The 20,428-nt window shown below is 59.3% G+C and overlaps 1 protein-coding gene across 2 annotated transcripts in view; it reads left to right on the forward strand.

Moving 5' to 3' along the window:
• CNN1 (calponin 1) overlaps nt 1–20,139 on the forward strand; it is a 26,019-nt gene extending 5,880 nt beyond the window's left edge. The window contains exons 2-8 of one of the 2 annotated variants that reach the window (XM_067560458.1): nt 5,284–5,549; nt 15,345–15,466; nt 15,995–16,061; nt 16,644–16,781; nt 17,435–17,545; nt 18,255–18,401; nt 18,617–20,139. In XM_067560458.1, the coding sequence (XP_067416559.1) occupies nt 5,334–5,549; nt 15,345–15,466; nt 15,995–16,061; nt 16,644–16,781; nt 17,435–17,545; nt 18,255–18,401; nt 18,617–18,862 (1,047 nt within the window). In that variant the 5' untranslated portion in view covers nt 5,284–5,333 and the 3' untranslated portion in view covers nt 18,863–20,139. Of the gene's footprint in view, nt 1–5,283; nt 5,550–11,386; nt 14,486–15,344; nt 15,467–15,994; nt 16,062–16,643; nt 16,782–17,434; nt 17,546–18,254; nt 18,402–18,616 lie in introns of those variants that run through there. The other variant, XM_067560459.1, reaches the window with a different exon arrangement.
• Nucleotides 20,140–20,428: the final 289 nt, after the last annotated feature.

Here is a 20,428-nt window from a genome sequence, read left to right on the forward strand (position 1 = left end):
CCGTGCGTGCTGTGTTGGGGGGACACGGCCCGTGGGTGCGTGCGGGGGCAGGACCGTGGCCCGTGCTCTGTTTGGCGGGGGGATGTGGCCGTGCCGTGCCGGGATGGCTGCAGGATGCACCTTCCATCGTTAAGACACCCCCGGGCCTGGCTCGGGGGGGGATCAAACCCTCTCCCCCCCACAAGTCCCTCCATATTGGCTGGGGAGCTCTTCGCTTCCCCCCTGGCCTTCCCGGGTCCCACCGAACCATATAAAGGCTGAAAACGACTCCAGCTTGGCCGCGGCCCATCGTGTTTATAAAATAGCCTTTGGATTTTGGCAGGGGCGCGCCTCCCCCCCCGCCCCGTGCTGCCTGCCGAGCGCGGCCGCTCGCCTTTGATTGTTCCCAGATTTATGGGGCGCGAGGAAAGGGGTGAAGGCAGCAGAGCCACCAGGAGGGAGCAGGACTTATAAGGAAAGTGAGGAGCAAAGCCTGAGTGCGAGCGGCCAGGCTTTGGCCTGGACGGCTGCTCGGTTCTAGGGTGATTTAAAGACACAGGCGCGTCGTGTACCTGGGACGCCGGCACAGGACTCCTGGCCTCTTTGGGGAGTGGGGGGCTAGTGGTGGGAGCAAGGGGTTGTGAGACAGGTCTCCTGGGGTCAGTGCCCAGCTGGGCAAGGGCAGTGGGGTCCAGTGGTTAGAGCAGCATGGCCTGGCCTCTGTTCCTGGCCAGGGCCCAAGCATAATTTTTTCGGGCTCAGTACAAATGTGTAACACAGGCCCCCTCCCACACACATACCTAGAGCCCCCCCCCCCATGTGGGGGCCCTGTTCCTGGCTCTGGGAAGACAGCAGGTTGGTGTGGGAGGACTGGGAGCCAGGCTGGGTTCTGGGAGGGCAGTGGGGGGTTGTGGTTGGAGCAGCGGGGGCTGGGAGGCAGGACTCCTGGGTCTGGTTCCTGGCGCTGGCTAGAGAGTGGAGCCAGGACGGCCAGAGATGCTCTGGGAGGGCCCCCTGGGCATGTGCCCTGGTACCAAGGGACTCCAGGGAAGCTCTGCCTTTGCTCAGGATGCTGCAGCTTTCCAAGAGGCCAGAAGCAGAACCCAGGCCCGGACTCCGGGGCATACAGAGCTGGCACCAAACACTGAGTTCCTGGCTCATGGGCCAGATCTTCGGCAGTTCCCCCGGGGGGGAGCAGCCTGGCTCCCGTTTCCCCTGCTCCCTCCCTTGGGGCCGGCTGGCTGCGGGCGCCGAACTGCTGCTGCTTCTCCTTGCGGGAGGTGGCTCCGGGGCCGGAGGTGCCAGGACCCTGCCCGCCTGGCTAGCGGGACCAGCGGTGCCCTGCCTTGCATAGCCCAGGCTGAGGCTGCGTTCCCAGAGCTCTGGCCTGGCCTGGGGAAAGAGACCCCTCAGATTTCTCCCCTTCGCTGTGGCCTCGCCCCGCTGCAAAGGGAAACCTCAGGGAATGAAAACCCAGCTCAAAGAAAAAACTCGCTCCTGAGAGCTCCTCAGTTCAGATTTAGGCTCCTCAAGAGACATTTTTATCTCAGTGCCCAAATGCAGACGTAGGGGCCACCCTGCCAGGCCTCCAGCTTGGACAATGGTGGCCTAAAGCAGCAAGAAAGGGCAGAGTTAAGGTGATGTGGTGGGCAGAGTTAAGGTGATCAGGATTGCTCAGGTGACTTCAGGGTTTGAAGATCCCTTCGCTGTTCGTGCTCTTAGGTTCCTCAGAGCCAGCGTGTTTGGCCGTGCGCTGAGCAACCCTCTGAAAAGGGGAATGTCCTTGCCTATGTTTGCATGTGAAGGGGAAACGTGCACAGACTCCCCGGTGCAGGAAACCGTTCTGAGCTGGGAGCAATAAAGACCCCCAGCAATTTTCCTCAAAGCAGAGCAGTGTCATCAGCCCCATGTTACCGAGGGGGAAACTGAGGCATAGGGCAAGGCAGTGATGGGCCCAAGGCTGTCCAGCGGCACAACCAAGACTAGAACCCAAGTCCCTGGCTGATGTGCTAGCTACAAGGCCGTGCTGCCTCCCCTGAGTAGAAGCTGGACATGAGTAAACTGAGGCTGGAAGGGGATGACAGTTTCTACCCCTGAGAGGAATGAGGGTCAGGAACAGCCGACCAACAGGCGTGGGGGGCAAAGAACCTGACTAGTTCTAAGAGCTTATCTGGGCCAGCGAGGCAGCCACGAGGCCCCGGCCGATCTCACGTGCTTCAGCTCTTTGCAAAGTGCCTTGGGACCCGCAACTGGCCAGTGCCAGAGGAGCCTGGGATTTACGATGATTTATTTGATGTTTCTTTCTCTTCATTTACCCAGGCCCAACCTCCCAGGCCAGGCATTTCCCGGTTTAAACGTGCTGGGTTTAGAAATGGCTAACGGGCTCACCCACCTGCCCAGCTGTGGCAGAGGTTCCCATTCACCACAGGCCGGGGCAGAGAAATGAAAGATGATGATTGCGAGACCCAAGCAGATCCAGGCCCATCTGGACCCATATCCTATCTCCAAAAGGTTATGAATTATATTACTGTGGCACCGAGATGTGCCAGCCCACATCCAGCTCCATCGTGCCAGGTGCTGTACAGAGACCAAGTGAGAGACAGTCCCTGCTCTAACCACCAGCCAGAGCTGGGGACAGAACCCAGGAGTCCTGGCTCCCAGCCCTCTGCTCTAACCACCTGACCCCCTCCCAGAGTTGGGGACCAAACCTGGCTCTCAAGCCCCCCTGCTCTAGGGAGTTACCCAGGGTCACACAGATCTGTGGCACAACCGGGGAGAGAACCCAGGAGTCCTGACTGATAGATTCCAAAGCCAGAAGGGGCCGTGGTGAACATCTAGTCCGACCTCTTGGCTGACGCAGGCCAGAGACCTGCCCCACAATCGCTGCTGGAGCAGATCGTTAGAAACACGTCCAAGCTGGATTGAAAAATAGTCCGTGATGGAGAATCCGCCATGAGGCTTGGGAAATTGTTCCCATGGTTACTGGCCCTTCCTGTTAAAAACGAACGCCTGATTTCCAGGCTGAATTCGTCGAGCTTCATCTTCCAGCCGTTGGCTTGTGTCCGACCTTTGTCTGCTGCCCGACGAGCCCCTTTTCAAACGTTTGTTCCCCGCCTCGGTTCTTAGAGACTGGGACCAACTCACCTCGAACCTGTTTGAGGCTGGCACGATCAGGCAGGTTTTCTAATCCTTTCATCATTCTCGTGCCTCTTCTCTGACCCCTCCTCAATTTATCACCGGCCTTCTGGAACTGTGGGCACCCGAACCGGACACAGGACTCCAGCCGCGGTCGCCCCAGTGCCAGATACAGAGGGGAAATAACCTCTCTGCTGCTACGCAAGATTCCTCTTTACGCCTCCCAGGATCCCATTAGCCCTTTTGGCCACATGGGAGCTCCTGTTCAGCTCATTCTCCCCCAAATCTTTGTCCATCGCTGCTCCCCAGGACAGAGCCCCCCCCCCGTAATTATGACCCACATTCTTTGTTCCTAGATGTTTACATTTACACTGAGCTGAATTCAAACACGTATTGTTTGCTTGGGCCCAGCTTAGCAGCTCCCACCTGCTTTAACCACTAGACCCCACTTCCCTCCCAGACCTAGGAAGAGAACCAGGAGTCCTGACTCTCAGCCCAATGCCTGATCCACGAGAGAACCGCGGACTAACCTGGCCTATGGGGAAGTTTTTTCCTAACTGCCGGCGGTGAATGTTTGGCAAAGGTCCCGAAGGAGTGAGCTTAGCGCCCCGCACCAAAAAAGGGGGCTTCTGTGTCTCCGATGGCAGAGTCTTTTATTTCCAGCGTATTTCTCGTTACCTTTCTTAACTCTGGGTTGGAGGTGCTGTGTGTGTGTACAGACAGCACATGTGTGTGTGCATGGACGTGTGCAGACAGCATGTGTCTGTGTCTGTGTGTGCGGTCTCCCACTCACAAGCTTATCAGCCGATTTGAACCCAGCCCTGTGAGGACACAGCTGGAGGCTGCTGCTGGGCTGTTTTCTGAGCTATTTCCGAGGGCACGTTTGGGTTGATAACCCCGATGGAGCTGGGAGTGAGGGGGATTGATGCTGATCTCAGCGACACTGGCATAAATCAGGAGTAACTCTACACTAGGGTAACACTGGTGTAAGCAAGAGGAGAAGCAGCCCTTCTTTAGCAAGCCCCAGGGCCCAGTTACACTTAGCTATCCATTTGCAACGGAAATTACGGGAATTAGGTACCAGATAGCCAGTGAGAATTGGGTGCCTGATCTCTGACTCCCCCTTGAAGCTCTCTGATGTATCTCTGGTATTTATCTGGCCTCCATCACTGTAGTGTCTGGGCACCTCACAATCTTTAATGTATTTCTCCTCACAGCACCCCGGTGAGGCAGGGCAATTATCCCCAGTACAGATGTGGAAACTGAGGCACAAAAAGGCTAAGTGACTTGCCCAAGATCATACAGGAAGTCTGTGTCAGAGCAGGAGATTGAACCCATCCCTTCCTTACTGCCCTGCTCCCTGTTCATCCTGTAACTCCAGCAGCTTCGGTGCCAGCCACAAAGCTTCATTATTATTAATAATTAATAAACACCAACAATTAACAGAGGCTTCATCCCACTCTAGGCCGCCTGGATCACGGTGCCCTTCTCTGAGAGAGGCATTCAGAGTTGTGTCTGCCCATGGGGACTCTGGGAGGATCTGGAGTTTGATCTATTCCACAGCTGTTTGAAAGGAGTGTATGGGGTTTTTTTTATATACATGCTCTGATAAATTATAAAAATTCCTGATGGGGGAAAAGAATTAAAGGCCAGAGGAATGTCTGCCGAAGTGAAGTGTGCGTCCAAAACCAAAAGCCAGTGAGGCCAGAGGAACGGGCAGAGAAGGACCGGGAGATCGGGCCTGTAGCTCCTTGTTCCACCTTGAAAATACTGGGGTTACAGGAAAGCTTTTTTCCCTACCCTTGTCTTTTGGGGTGCAAAGTGTGAAAAGGGAGCGTGGCATGCGGGGAAAGGGGGCTTTGGTCCGACATGATGCTGGGCAAGAGACAAATGCAACCTGGGCAAGGGAGAAAGAGGGAGGTGAAGAGGGCCAAGAGTGTGTGGGGCAGAGAGAGGGATGGTGTGAAAAGCGTGTGGAAGCGGCAGGGAGAGATGGCGTGAAAGGAGGCCTGAGCGTAACACCGGTGGGGAGAGCAGACGCCGACCCTGCAGCAGTCTGGCAAGCCGGTCGTCTGTGATGAATCGCAGCGTTCTCTAAATATTTGCAGCGTCCGCCCCACTTGCCCCCAAGGTGGAAAAAATGACACCATCATTTCTTAATACCAACAGGCTGACATCAGGGTCCCCAGTGGGCAGCGATTGGCCGGGCCGGCCGGCCAATGGGAAGGGCTCCCCCCCAGACACGCGGAGGGGGAAGAGCCGGAGAGCAAAGAGTTTTAAAAAGTTGCAGGGAAAGCGAGGAAGAGGCAGAGGCGCAGAGGGCACCGAGCAGGGCTCCCAGCTCCAGCAAGGCCGGCGGTGACACAGGCAGGATGTCCACCCCGCATTTCAACCGGGGACCAGCCTACGGGCTGTCGGCGGAAGTCAAGAACAAGGTGAGGGGGGGGATCGCAACCTGAAACGCCGGGGTGGGTCAGGATTGGGGCCAGTGGCAGCTCGGGATGTGGGACCACACTCCGTGGGTCAATGCTGCCTTGGAGGATGGGCCCGGCTGTTCCCAAGGACGAGCCATCCTCAGGCTTCAAGGCACATGCTGGCCACTGGCTGGGGGGTCAGGAAGGAAGTTGGTCCTCCGTGGGAGAGGGTCGCAGAGCGAGGGGTTTTGTGATGGAGGAACACCTTGCGAAGGAGCCGGTGGCGGATGAGTCTGTTGCTCTGACCTGGGGTGGCAGGGATGGGGTGACACCGTGCTGGATGGGCCTGGGGTCTCATAGCTCATATCGCCCCAGCTAGCGGATCCTAATACCCCCGTGTAGCTCAGCTGTCTCGGAAACTGACCCTTCCTGAGCACCCCCATTTCCTCGCCTCCTAGCCAGGTCGGCAGCTGGGTCTTAGACCAGGGAGCAAAGGAACCAAGACCCGGCCGGCTGCGGGGGAGACAAGATTTAAGGAGCACCCTGCACCAAGCCCCCTCGAAGCGGCCACTCCAGCCGCTGGGCAGAACAGGGGCTTAACTCAGGGGACGTGGCCTAAAGGGCTCCAGATGGGCAGGGGAGGGTCCTGTGTGTGCCCCCCGTGGGCTGGCAGACAGACGCCCTATTGTAGAAGAGTCTCAGAAACAGTTGGGCGGAGGCAGGGAAATGGCCGCAGGAGGAGGGGTTTGTAATACCGTAATAAACCTAATAAATAATGTACAGCGCCTTGCACAGTTGGGTCCTGGGCTATGACTGGGGTTCCTTGGTGCTACCGTAATACACCTAATAAACATGAATATGATGGGGAGCAGGACAGGTGTGGGGCGCGGTGCTGCCCCTCAAGTGCGGCAAAGGGCTGAATTGGGAAGGGGCGCGTGTGCGGCAGAGATCAGGGGCTCCAGCGCAGCCGCCACAGAGCCAGCCAGACCCCGGGAAGTCTCCCGGCCTCGCCCCGACCCCCAGAGCCACCAGTGGGTGCTGATGGGGTGGGGGACTCTGTTCTCTGCATGGGAGGGGGGGAACATGCTTCATTCCAAGCTGGATTTTAACACCCTCCCCCCCCCCCACAGCTGCTCAGGCTTCCACACCCCTTTTGGAGCCTAATGTCCGGGGGGGGGGGGGAGGCACCAGAGCCCCACGTGCTCCCAAAATGCCCCTGCCAAAGCACAGTGCATTTACCATGGGGGAGGGGCATCAGGGATCTCCCTCCCCTCCCCGACTACCCACCCCAGGCTCAGTGCCCACCCAGGACAGATCAGCCCCAGCTTTCCCTGCGAGAGTGGGGGGGCATTAGCACAGGCTGCACAGCACAGGGTAGAGACGTGACCCCCCCTCAACAGGACAGAACCCCCTGCTGGCCGGCACACGGCAATGGCCTGGGTCCTAGCCCCAGCTCTGCCACTGGCCTGCTGGGTGACCTTGGGCAAGTCACTTGGCTCCGCCATGCCTCAGTTTGCCCACCTGTACAATGGGGATAATGCTCCTTTGTAAACACATCGAGAGCCACAGAGAAAAGTGCTAGGAGAGAGCAAGGCCTTCCACCCCCGGCTCTGGCATCTCCGCCCTTGGTATCTAAATCCCTCCACCCCCACATCCACTCTAGCTTGAGCTACAGCCACCCTCCCATCCAGCCCCCCCCAAGAACCCCCACCCTTCAGCCTAGGAATGGCATCCCTTGCTCCCTAGCCCCACCACCCATCCCTGCTAGCCCCCCGCCAGGCTCCAGCACATGCTGGATGCTGCTGCCTTCCTCCCCATGTGCCCAAGGAAGCGTGACCACATCTGCCCCCCCTCTCCCCACTTGAGATCCTGGCTCGACCTGCCCTCCCCGGTTGTAAAGCTCACCGGGGCTTTGCCCCTCTGGTCTCACGGCCCAACTTTCTCCAGCCCCAGCCTCCTCCCCGTGCCTTGACACTCTCCGGGCCGCTGGCGCGAGAGCCTTCTCCTTCGCAGCTCTGGCTGGTGGGAAACAATATCCTGCGTCCCTGCCTCGCGGCTTCCCCGGCCCCTTTCAGATCACAGCTGGGAACATCTGCTCCTCCCGCCCCCTCCTCGGTCAGGGCTCAGCCTGTCTGAGACGTGATACAAATACAGTGAAGTTCAGCTGCAGCTGGCGGAGCGGGGTCCAGTGGTGAGAACAGGGGGCTGGGAGCCAGGACTCATGGGCTCTAGCCCCAGCTATGGGAAGAGCATGGGGTCTAGTGGTTAGAGCGGGGGAGCTGGGAGTCAGGCCTTCTGGGTTCTAGTCCCAGATCTCACACTGACTCTCCTTTGTGGATTTTTCCTCTCTGTGACTCAGTTTCCCTATCTGTAAAATGGGGATATGGCCCCTCCCACCCAGAGTTATGCACAAGGGGAGGCAAGCAGGGGCACAGCCCCCCCCTCCCCCCCCCCAATAATCAGCAAAGGGCATAGAACTCTTCCAGAGCCAGGTGGGAAAAGCAAGTTCCTCCGCTCCCACAGAATGTGTCCCCTCCAGGGGATCCAATTTTTATTTCTGCTCCCACCTAATTATGGTTTGTGAAGTGCTCTGGTGCCGAAGTGCTGGGCACGACCCTAATCCAACAGGGTGCCCAGATCAGGGCATGAAAGCACTGGGTGGGGTGGGGGCTGCTCAGATACCAGGGTGAGGGGCACAGGATACCCGAGGCTAACTAGCTCAGAGCACGGCAGAGGCCGTGTTATTTCCCACTGGAGCCAAGAGGAAGTGCTGGGGGCTGCTCTCCCTTTGCTTGGATTTCTCTGAGGAGCGAGGTGAGGGGACCTGGGACACCCCCCCCCAAACCGGCACTGCTTCCCAAAGGGAAGAGTCGGCATCATGCATCCCTAGAGCACTTTTCATCCCGAAGGAACCCAGTGCGCGTTGGAGGCCTCCACACGCAGCACTGCCCAAATGCAGCCACTTCTTGGGTGGGGAGCAGCCAACAGCCACGGGGAGGGAAAGTTTGGCCCCAGGTCCCTGCAGCAAAGCCCAGCTCCCAGAGATAGCAGCAGAGGATTCTTCCAGGCAAGGCAGCCATTGAATGAAAGAACCAGCCCACCCCCCCTCACCCAAATCTCGATCTTCCAGTAATTCTGGAGGGCAGGGAAGGTTGGCCCAGGGCAACGGCAGCACCCCCGCAATCCACATGGATCGACGCCCCTCTTCCCACTTCCCGGGGGAGGATGGGGGAACATTACAGCGCGACCTAGGCAAACTGCAGGATTGGGCCAAAAGAAACTGCTGAGGTTCAACAAGGACAAGGGCAGAGTCCTGCACTTAGGATGGAAGAATCCCAGGCACTGATACAGACTGGGGACCGACGGGCCAGGCAGCAGTTCTGCAGAAAAGGACCTGGGGGTTACAGTGGACAAGAAGCTGGATAGGAGTCAGCAGTGTGCCCTGGGTGCCACGAAGGCTAACGACACACTGGGCTGCACTGGCAGGAGCATTGCCAGCAGATCACGGGCAGTGATTGTTCCCTCTAGTCAGTCACCTGGAGCAGGGAAAATCATCCCTGGGTGCTGAGAACAGCTCCAGGACGAGCCTTTCTACACTCTCGAGGCTTTAGGCTGGGGCCTGGCAAGGGTTAAACACCCCCTCAGGGACCCCCACACACGTCCTGGGGGGGTCACCCTGCTTTGAGGTTCTGCTCCCCAGAGGGGCCTAGGCCCAGCTCCGGGGGCAGAACTAGCCCGCCTCCGTGCCCATGGCCAGCGATTACAAGCCAGGACCCCCCCCCCCACCAGCCCTTGTCTGGGGCTCCCCCCGCTGTGAATTCTTCAGCTACCTTCCTGGCCAGCCAGCTCTGTGTACAGAGGCCACGGCAGGCTGGCCATATATGGTCGGCTTTGGGGATTCTTTGCAGCGGCCCAGGCGCGGGGGCTCTATATAAGGCATGGTTTGCTTTAGAAAGCCGGCGCGGGTGAGGATGCCGGCAGCCGGCTGTCTGCGCTGAGGGATCCCAGGTGGGGGAGACACCCCAGTCCCGGAGACGGAGACCCCTCCCCACCCCCAGCCAGCCGCTTGCTGGTGCCAGCTGTCAGAGCCGGACTCTGGGAGGAGGGGGATCTATCCTGGCAACTGGGGTGAGGCCCCTTCCAGGACTTTGGCCTAGGACCCCCCCATTATCTCTCCCCAGATTGAATCTGCCCTGCCATGGGGACCAAATCAACCAGCCATGCTGGGGGGCAGGGAGCGCACTCTGGGCCAGGCCCAGCCCGCACCAATGCTTAACCCTGAGCGATCCCCACCCTTCGCCCCTTTCAGGGCTCCCCTGCAGGGGGGGACTCGAGACACCCAGAGGGAGGAGGGAGTGACGGAGTGGGGCTCAATGCCCCAGGCCCTTCTCTGGTTGCTCCCTCTTTCCTCCACCCCCTCCCACCAGCCTGTGAACCTGCTTGTTGGGGGCCCCCAGGGTGGAGGTGCAGGGGGGTGTCAGCTGGCTCAGCAGAGGGGCTGGGACTGAGCTCTCGGAGGGAATCCGCTTCTTTCCCCCGGTGGGAATGGTCCCAGTTCCCAAGCAGGCAGCACGTGGGCAGCCGTGCCACAGGAACGCGAAAGGGGCCTATTCCTTCCATCCACGCAGGGGAGTGGGGTCTAGTGGTTAGAGCAGGGGGCTGGACGCCAGGACTCCTGGGTTCTGTTCCCAGCTCCGGGAGGGGAGAGGGGGAGGCTGCAGCTTGGATCGTTTGAGTTATGCCAGGTCCCAGAGCGGTGGAAGCTCAGGACCGTGGAGGAGCAGGGGCTTCCTGCAGCAGCTGGCATCCTGGCGAGGGGCAGTAGCTGTTCCCATCAAGCCTAGGCCAGCTTGGAGGCTCCAGGGGGAAGGAGTTTTGCTGGATCTCAGCCCGGCTAGCAGCAGGAGACGAGGTCCCGTTGGCACGAGCTGGGCTCCTTGCTGCCATGCCAGGGAGAGATCGAGGATTGACCTCCCGCCTCCCCGCCCAGGCGCCGGCAGGGTGCTGAGGTGCTGTACAGAGAGCGGGGCTGGGGGAGCCACCGTAGCCTCGTTTTATAAATCGGGAAATGGGGTCACGGGAGGCCAAGTAATTTCCTCCCCAAGGCTGGGACGTAGAACCCAAACCTTGACTCCCAGCCCCCGCCCCGCCTCTAACCTCCAGCCCCCCCGTCTCCCCCAGAGCTGGGAACAGAACCCAGGAGTCCTGACTCCTACCCCAGCCCCCCTCCCATGAGACCCCACTCCCCTTCCAGGGTTGGGGCTAGAACCCAGGAGTCCAGGCTCCCGCTCGCCCTTGCTTTAACCACTAGACCCCACTCCCCTTCCAAAGCTGGGGATGGAACCCAGGTGTCCTGACTCCCAGCCCCTCCCCACCCCCGTTCTAAGCACTAGCCCCAGTGACCATCCCTCCTCCCGAAAGTGTCACCCAAGCCCCCAACTGCTACAGCAACCAATGGGGCTGGCGGGGCCATGCAAGGGGAGCAAAAGTACCATGAAGACTGATGGTAGGGCTGCCGGCCCGGTTGGGGGATGCAGGTTGGTTTGTTATGGTAGGGTTGCTAGCTGGGCTGTTATTATAGGGTTACTGGCCAGCTTGGACGGGGTTGTAGCTGGTTTGCTGGGGGGTTGCTGGGCATCAGGTCGGAGGCAGTTTGCTCTCCCTCCCAAGGGGACAGCATGGTGGGTGCGGTGGGATGGCTCCTGCAGTGCCGGCGCTGGCTCCGCGCTCTGGGGGTGCAGTGACTGCAGTGCTGGGGTGCAGCCCAGGGAGGTGAAGGCAGAAGAGGGGCAGCCCAGCCCGAACCCCAGCCCACAGATGAGGGGAGTTTAATCCTCGCTGCCCAACAGGGCCAAAATTTAACACCCATTGTCCCTGGGAATCGGGCTGAGACCCACCAAACTCATTTCACAGGCCCCTGAACGCAAACAACTCGGTCACTAGCCCCCCCCAGCTGGATCAGAGCTAGCTCAGTAACAGCAAAGCCCCATATGCCATTCCCTGCCCCTCCGAGCCAGCCAGCCCCCCAACCTGGGACCAATCAGAGCCAGCACCCTCTAGGTGGGAAAGGCGCCATCTGTGTCCCATTCCCTGACCCCCGAGCCAGCCAACCCCACCACGCCGGGGCTAGCGCCCCCTATAGTGAGCCAGTCCCCTGGACCCGGCCTTCTAATAATAACCCCACTATCCTCCGGGGTAGCAATCCCATGTCCCATCAGATTGTGCTTGTCAGACACCCAGAGAGACGAAACGAGCAAATTCCTCTTTCATGGAGCTCAGCATCATCAGAGTCTCAGCCCTTCCCGTCTTCACCGCCCCACAGCCCCGCTAGCTAGCGCCAGCCTGCCCTGGGTGGAAGGGGCCGGGGGTGTGTGGGTTCTGCCTTCTCTCACACCCCGAATGCCTCCCTCCCCCGCGCCTCGGCCGGGGGAGAAATCCACGAGGATCTGGGACAGGCACGGCCCCATTTTTCTCCCAAATTTGGTGAATTCTTCCTGCAGGGGCTGTTGCCTGTTTGGGTTGGCAGACGGCCCTGGCACGGGCTGGAGCCATGAGACAGGCCGGGCCCCTCGCGCCCAGAAAGACGGGCCCTAGGAATGTTAGCGGGGGGCGGGGGGGGGACGACACAGGTTCTGGGCGTGGCAGGTGCGGACTCCTGGGACATGCCACTTCCCAGCACCCCTGCACAGGCTGCCTTGTCTGTTAGAGCCGAGGGACAGATCAACCTCCAAGCTGGAACCTGGGATCACACCACGGTGGGCAGGGCAGGGCCGGGAGGCCAGGAACAGTTGCCATCCCTTCCTGCCAGTGCCCCACCTGTACCCCACGGGCTCCACCCCACACCTTGGCTTTGGACCGGCCTCTTACAGGGACTAGTTAGCCCTCACAGGAACAGAGGCTGTGATCCAGGCCCTCTCTGAACAGCCTGCGCTGCCCCCAGGGGCCCGAGCCGGGGCAGGCATGTGACCCCGAAGCAGGAAGGATGTCGACTTAATGCAGCACCTGAAAGCCGTAAACCCAACATCGTGACCTCACACGGCAAGCGGTGCCAGAGCAGGGGCCATGGGCAAAGTGCCAGCTGGGATCATTACTTTCTGCCACTGTTATTTTCTGGACATGGGGCCAGACTGAGTCCTGGTGTCACTCTGGAGTCAATGGACTAACACCAGGAAGGAAGAATTCAGCTGTTAAACAGCTGCTGCTTTCCACCCCAGAGAGGGCTGCATATCAGCAGTCAGGGAAGTGGCCCGTAGCTGTGTGCAGGCCCTAGGCTTCCCGGGATGCTCCAGAACTGGCTGGGGAGTTCAGTTTTTAGGAGCCGATACGAATAGTCCAGGGGGCGGGGGGCAGAGAATTAACCGGGAACTCTGTTTCCCTTTGTGAGTGGCAGGCCTCCCTCGATGAATTAATCCCTCTCTTTACTAGCAACCAGCCTGGGACTCTTCCAAGGGGAGGGCGCTTGGCAGAGACCGATCGTAAACATGTCAGAGCTGTCTCCTGTCACTCAAGCACGGGATTCCCAGGAGAGCAGGGTCTGGGAATTCCTGAGGCCATGGGGGGCCACTGATGGCCCCTTTGGGGGCTCAGCCGGCCCTCAGGAGTGCAGGCACCCGGTGCGGAAGCACATTTCCAGATAAAGAGGTTTGGCTCTAGAGACCTTTCTCCCCAGCGGTGAGTGCAGCACAACAACCACAAGCACAGGGCTGGGGGCAGAGCAGAATCCACTGCAGATCTGCTCCACTGTGCAAGAGAAAAGGGTTTATCTAGGCACTGTCCACCCGGCCTGGGGCTTTTTCTGCCCCCTCCAGATGCTGCAATCAGCAGGGCTGGTGCAGAACAGAGCCCAGCTGCTGCTAGCATGTCACACCTAGGGGTCCCGCCTGAGATCAGGGAGCAGGTGCTGCCCAGACACGGAGCGGGAGTGGCCCTGCCCCCTAGAGCTCAGTGGAAAGTGATGAAGATCATCGACTCCTCCCCACATCACAGCTGGCGAACTGAGCCCAGAGGGAGGCAGTGACTTGCTCCAGGTCACACGAGGAGTCTGGCCAGCTCTGCAGGAGAAGCCACCCATGGGGAGATGAATTGGTTCTGCTGGCGCTAGCCCTCTTCGGGGAGTGACTATTCCAGGACGGGGGCTCCCAAAGCGGGTGCTGCTCCATAGCAACGGGTCAGTTAGCTGGGGTGGACGGCTCATTTAGATGCTAAAAGGTATTAAAACCAGGAACAATATGGCTCGCCAGACTGGACCACGTCCCAGGTCCATGGGGCCTAGGATCCTGGCTCAGCAGCCAGCACCAAGGAAGATGCAAGACCTGCACAGGAGGCAGATGGGGGTAGTCTGCCCCCACGAGTTAGAGACTGGCTTAAATCCTTGAACCTGAGGTGGTACATCCCGTCCCAAGCTACCACCTATTCCGACTCTGGATAGTTTGCTTAGCCAGAGAAATGTCCAGTCCCTCTTTGAATCTGACTAAGTTCTTGCCCTCCTGTGGCAAGGAGTTCCACAGTCTAACCTTACACGTGGAGCAAAAAGGCATTTCATTCGTTTCTAACCGGCTGCCTTCATTTGCCTGTGCCCTTCTTCTCATGCTGAGACCGAGACCAGAAATTCCCACTCCCCCTTCTCCAGCCCAGTCAGGATCTTCTATATTTTTCTCGTGTCTTCTCTTATTCGCCTCCTCGCTAGGGGAAGCAGTTCCCATCCTTATGGTCTCTCCTCAGCAAGAGCCTTTTTTTTTTTCCAGACCCCTAAATCATTTTCACCACCCATCTAATTCTACAACAAGCGGGGAAACCAAGTTGCTGGGGTTGCCATGGAGACGTCATTCAAGAGCCAATGGGATGGGAGGCGGGGGCCACACGATGCTGAATGGTCCACGAATTGATTCCTATTAAGCACTGAGCAGATCTAAGATGGCCCCATTTTAGCAGACAAGCCCCCCCGCCTTCCTCCAACAGTGAGTTTAAATAAATACCCGAAGAAATGTGTGAGCGCCCAAGGTACAGAGGCAGGGTACAGAGCTAGCCTGCCACCTGCTCGCTAGCTGTACCCTGTGAGACCCTAGGCAAGCCACTTAGCTACTCCGTGCCTCAGTTTCCCCAGCTGTACAATGCCCTGCCTCCCGGGATGTTGGGAGGAGAAACACATTAAAGATCAGAAGGTGCCCAGATCCCCAGATGATGGGGGCTGGATAAGCAAGTTCACGATTCCCTGGAAGCTCCCCCACAGGGAAGAAAGGGCTCTTGGCACCGGCGGACCAAGGCAGAACCAGGTCCAACGGCTGGAAAGGGAAGATTTTGCCCAGTGGTGGCGATTAACCATCAGGGTCGGATTCTCCAGCACTCAGAGCCTGGTGTCTTTCTGAGAGAGACGCAAGCTCACCCACAGGGCAGGGACCGACTCAGGGATCAGACGGGAAAGTTCCATGGCCCGCGATACGCAGAAGAGCCGGCCGGCCCCTGCTGGCCTTGAAATCCACCCAGCATTTGTACCCAGAACTAGGTTCTGGCTGTTATCAGAGTCGGCCCCGGGCACATTGGCCAGTCCGGCGCAGAGGGCTGAGATCAGCAATGGAGGGTCCCTTGCCAACAGGCTCCCCACAATGCCGGGGGGGCTCACGATCCCAAAGGGGGTTGCCTCCAGCCAGGCGAGGTTGCCACTGGCGTTACCAGGGCTCCTGCTACCCGGGGCACGGCTCAAATGGTTCCAGCAGAAGGCGGCAGTGTCGGGGCCAGCCGGGGCTGCCCCATGCTCGTCCCCCAAAAGCTGGCACACGACCGCTCAGCCGTGCCCAACGCCCTCTGGCTCTGTTACAGCTGGCCCAGAAGTACGACCCCCAGCGGGAACAGGAGCTGCGGATGTGGATCGAGGACGTGACGGGGGAGCGCCTCGGAGACAGCTTCATGGAGGGGCTGAAGGATGGCGTGATCCTGTGCAAGTGAGAAGCCTTCTGGGCGGGGGGCGGGATCTGCCCTGCTGGGGGGGGGGGGGGCTCCCCAGCAATGGGGGTTAGGGCTCCTGGGGCCGTACGAGATCCCATGATGCTGTTCTGCAAGATTTGGGGTGGTAAGTTGGGAGTGTGACCAACTTCCAGCTGTATCCCAACATCACCAGTCCCAGCCCGTCCCCCATTCAGCCGGGGCTGGCTGAGTCCTTGGAGTCAGTCCCCAGGCGAAGGAAACCCATCTGCTGCAGGAGTCATTGCTGGTTGCGGCGCTGGGAGGGGCTGGAGCAGGAATTTGACCTCCGAGTATTTTCTGCCTGACGTGGGGCGTCAGCCCGACCCCACGGCCACCTTCAACCCGCTGCCCTTCCGTTCTACATCCCACGTGGGAGTCCTGCCCCCTGTCCGGAGATTGGCACGCTGGGCCCCGTTTAACAGCGTCTGCGTCCCACCCCACAGACAGCTGCGTTTCAGTGGCGGGCGAAGGCACCGGCCGACAAAACAAACCCCTTCTCGTTTCAGACTCATCAACAAACTCCAGCCAGGCTCCGTGAAGAAGGTGAACGAGTCCACTCAGAACTGGCACCAGGTGAAGGATCCCGCCACCCAATGCAACCACCTTTGGGGTCCAATCGCAACCCCGGCCACGGGGCCTGGCTTCCAACCTCCACCAGGGTCACCCTGGCCGTGTCCTTTGAAGCTAGAGCTGGTCCAAAAGTCAGGAGATCCATCCCCCACTCTGGGTTGGGGTTCCAGGCTCCCCAGGGCCCATGGGTGCTGGGAGACGCCCCAGGAAAGGGCAGGGGTTGCCCGCAGTGACATCTTTGTGGGCAGGGGGAGGGAGGAATGGCACTGCAGCTTTCCTTGGCTGGTGCAATGCGTGGGCTGGGCAAGACAGAGCCCTCGCCGATGCATTAAGCAAACGCTCTGGGGGTGTCAGATCAGACGCCAGGGCAGCAGGGGCCCCCTCTGTGCTCTGGGAAGACGCTGAGTGGAGTCCTGGGACGGCAGAGTCTAGTGAGCCGTCATCTGGGACGTTCGCTGGGTCGGGGCGGTAGGAATCCCGAGAACGGTTGGATTGGGGGGGCCCCTGGCTGCTTGGGAGCCGGCCGGGGCTGGGCTCGGGCGGGGTGGATCAGCCGCTCGGTAACCACCGGCCGTTCCGCCGCAGCTCGAGAACATCGGCAACTTCATCAAGGCCATCACGAAGTACGGGGTGAAGCCGCACGACATTTTCGAAGCCAACGACCTCTTTGAGAACACGAACCACACCCAGGTGCAGTCCACCCTGATCGCCCTGGCGAGCCAGGTGAGTGCAGCGACGCCCCCGCGGCCCTGCCTGGCTGGTGCCTCTTGGGATGTTTGAAAGCACCTCAAGACACCGTCTTGGCAGCGGTGCAGGGCACGGGCACCGCAGGCGACAGGCGTCCTTACAACCCCCTGCTTCGTGGGCTGCTGATCCGAACCAGCCTGGGCCACGCCCCACACTCGGTCCCTGCTTTGCCCATCGTGCTCCGGCGCCGGCCCGGACTAGCTAGTTTGGTTACAGAAGCCTCCGCCTCACCCCGGGTTGGGGTCTCAGGCTCCCCGAGGCCTGCGGGGGCTGGGAGAGGCCCCAGGAAAGGGGGTGGCTTGCCAGACAGTGACCTCTCTGTGGGCAGGAAGGCACGACCTCCTGGGCTGCAGAGGGGTGGGACCACCGCAGGGCAAGACCCGGCTGACACCCCCCCGTCCCCCCCCCCAGCTCACTGCACTGGCCTTGGCTTTGAATCTAATCAGTCATCGGTAACACAGGAGTAGAATCGGTGGGGGGGGAGGGGGACTGTGCCTGGGGGCAGATGAGAGCTGGTATCCCCACCCAGGCTGGGCCATGGGTTCTTGCGATGGGGGGGGGAGGTAGGGAGAGCTCCCCCTCCAGCCCTCCCCACGAGGCCCTGTTTGTTCCCGCCTCCCCCCCCCCAGGCCAAGACAAAAGGCAACAAGGTGAACATGGGCGTCAAATACGCGGAGAAGCACCAGCGCCGATTCCAGCCCGAGAAGCTGAAGGAAGGACGGAACATCATCGGGCTGCAGGTCTGGGACGTCCCCTCCCACACACCCCCGCCCGGGCAGCCCCGGGAGCCCCCGAGGGAGGAGGCCAGAGAACTGGTCCAAGCACCACCCAGGGGCCCAGGGGAAACAAACAAACCGGGTCCGGGGGGTGGGGAGAGACAGCTCAACAGCCGCAAGCTGTCGCTGCTGCTCGGGCTCTGGAGTTACACCACACCTAGAGCGGCTGCTGCGCCCGCAGACGTGTGGGCAGGGTTCAGACAGACAGCTGGGGGGGAGGGGGCAGGAAAGCCGGCCCAGCCCATGTCCGCAGGCTCCCACTTAAACCAAGGGGCCCTTTCCTGCCCCCATATCTGGGGCTTCTCTAACAAGCGACGGCCCCATTTTGATCAACAGCAGGGACCTCGGGAGCTGAAAGCAGACACCTGGCGAGCTCCAGGCAGAGCTTCCCTGGCAGGAGATCCTGGGGCAATGGCAGCTCCTGGAAGGCAGGAGGCCCTGGGAGGCTGCGTCTTCGCCCCCAAACTGCAGCAAAGCCTGGAAGCCAGCAATCCCTCCTCACCCGTCCAGGCGCCAACTGGCGTCTGCTCCCTTCCCCTGTGGTGCCCACCCCCGTGGCAGAGCCTGGTGCGGAGCGCGGAGGCCCACGGAAGTGCGCTGGGCGGAGGGATGGGGTCTCCCACGCAGTCAGCATTAATCCACGCAGTCGCTTTGACTCTGCTTCTCCTCGCAGATGGGCACCAACAAGTTTGCCAGCCAGCAGGGCATGACGGCCTACGGCACCCGCCGGCACCTCTACGACCCCAAACTGGGCACAGACCAGCCCCTGGACCAGGCCACCATCAGTCTACAGATGGGCACCAACAAGGGAGCCAGCCAGGTGAGAGAGAGAGAAGCCAAGGAGCGGGCGTGGGGGCGGGGAAGCGGCATTAGAAACGTGGGGCTCACCCAGTCCGCTGCCATTGTTGGGGGGGGAAGAACCAGCACCTAGAGAGGAAAGGCTGCAGATCCCACCTCCTGGTATTCGTCAGCCTTCGCGTCTGCAAACACAGCTTCACCCTGCCTGTCCCATTAACCCCCCTTCTCTCCCTGTAGGCGGGCATGACGGCCCCCGGGACCAAGCGGCAGATCTTTGAGCCCATGCTGGGCATGGAGCACTGCGACAGCCTCAACGTCTCCCTGCAGATGGGTAGCAACAAGGGTGCCTCGCAGCAGGGCATGACTGTGTACGGGCTGCCGCGCCAGGTCTACGACCCCAAATACTGCCTCCAGCCCAACTACCCCATGATCGGAGAGGATGAGTACAACCACAGCCAACATAACTTCTACAACTCCGAATGAGGGGCAGGGGCGAGGGCCGAGGCACGGACTGAACAAAGACACAATCTTGGCGCTAGAAGAAACTTTTTTTTTTAAAAAAAAGCAAGTGATTACTTTAAAAAGAGGAGTAAGAGGAAATTCCGACTGCTTCCCCCAAATGCTAACCAGCTCACAGAGGCTCCCCAACCCTAAAAAAAAAAAAATCCAGACCCGACCCCCCCTTATTTAAGTTGTTTTTAAATGTAACACTTGACACAGAGCAAAGCCCCAGGAAGCAACGGCTCAATGAAATCAGGAGACGTTGGGGTGGGGGATAGATGTAGATGTGAAAAGCCATAAGCATTCGTGTTTTTTCACCATTAGCACCAGCCTCTCAGCTCTGCGACGCACACCTTTCCCCCCTCACCTCCCTCCATCTGGGCGCTGGAGTACTCTAGAAATGCTGCCACCTCCCACCCCCTTTCCTAAAGTAAGGGAAAGAAAGACGCTGGTGAAACGAACTGGCCTGCGACAGCTTGATGGCTGAGCGCATCTAGTCAAGAGTGCTTCCTGCTTGACTGTCCAGGTACCCCCCACCCACACACACTCCCTGGGTAGAACGCACCCACCATGCCATCCCCGGTGTGTGTTAACATCCCGACAGAACCAGTGGACTGAGAAAGCAGACACAGGAGGGACCGGACTAGCCGTACAGGAGGTGGCGGAGCCAAGTTTAACCTGTCCCCCCCACAAGTCTCTGTCAAAGGTTCTCCTAACATTTCTGTGCTTTGAAAAGGGACAGATGCCATTTCTGTAAATAAGATTCTCCGTGTGTGTATATAAGAGATCCACTCTATATACACGCCCCCCCCCCTCCCTTTCCATCCGCCACCAGCACAGCACTCTGGCCTAACAAGTTTTTGTGTCAGCAGGTTTTCCAGTCGCAAGGCTAAGTGAGAAACCCTCTCCCCTCACGTGAACGCTGCCGAGTTCCTGGAAGGGTTACCCGCGCATCCCCCTCTGCCATCACCCATGTTATTATGAGTATTTTGGTTACAATCTAACGCATGGGAAAAATAAGAGTGTGAACTACTGAGATAAGGCACTGCATTTCCTACAAGCCGGGCTGCCTTTAAACGCCTCGGAATATTTCCCCTACTCTGCATGCTGGCAAACGAAACACTTTTTTTTTTAAAAAACAAACAGCTCCAGCTCGAGTGATTTATCAACTGATATCGCAGCAGTTTGTAATTTTCTGCTAATGAGCAACTCTTTAATCTCTCACTGTGGCACAATAAAACAAGGGGAAAAAAAATCTATATTCTAAACCTATTTCTGAGCTTCTTTAAGGGCTCCCTGGTGAAGCCTGCTTATAAAAGGGAAGGTCAAAATGAGATCTAGTTCATGTCACAAAGCCTGTCACCTCCAAGTCCTCTGCCCTGCTGCCAATGATCGTGGGGCGCCCATTTTTCCATGCGCCTCGCTTGTGTGAAGGGAATCTTCTTAGGTCCGTCTGGCCCCCGTCACCGTAATATTTGAGCACCTCACAATCTTTCCTATATTAATCCTCAACAGCCCATTGAGGCAACGGGGGCAATTATCCCCCAT

This window comes from Emydura macquarii, unplaced genomic scaffold (genome assembly GCF_026122565.2).
Source record: "Emydura macquarii macquarii isolate MOO-44397 ecotype Brisbane River unplaced genomic scaffold, CSIRO-AGI_Emac_v2 contig_2292, whole genome shotgun sequence".
Classification (NCBI taxonomy): Eukaryota; Metazoa; Chordata; order Testudines; family Chelidae; genus Emydura; species Emydura macquarii.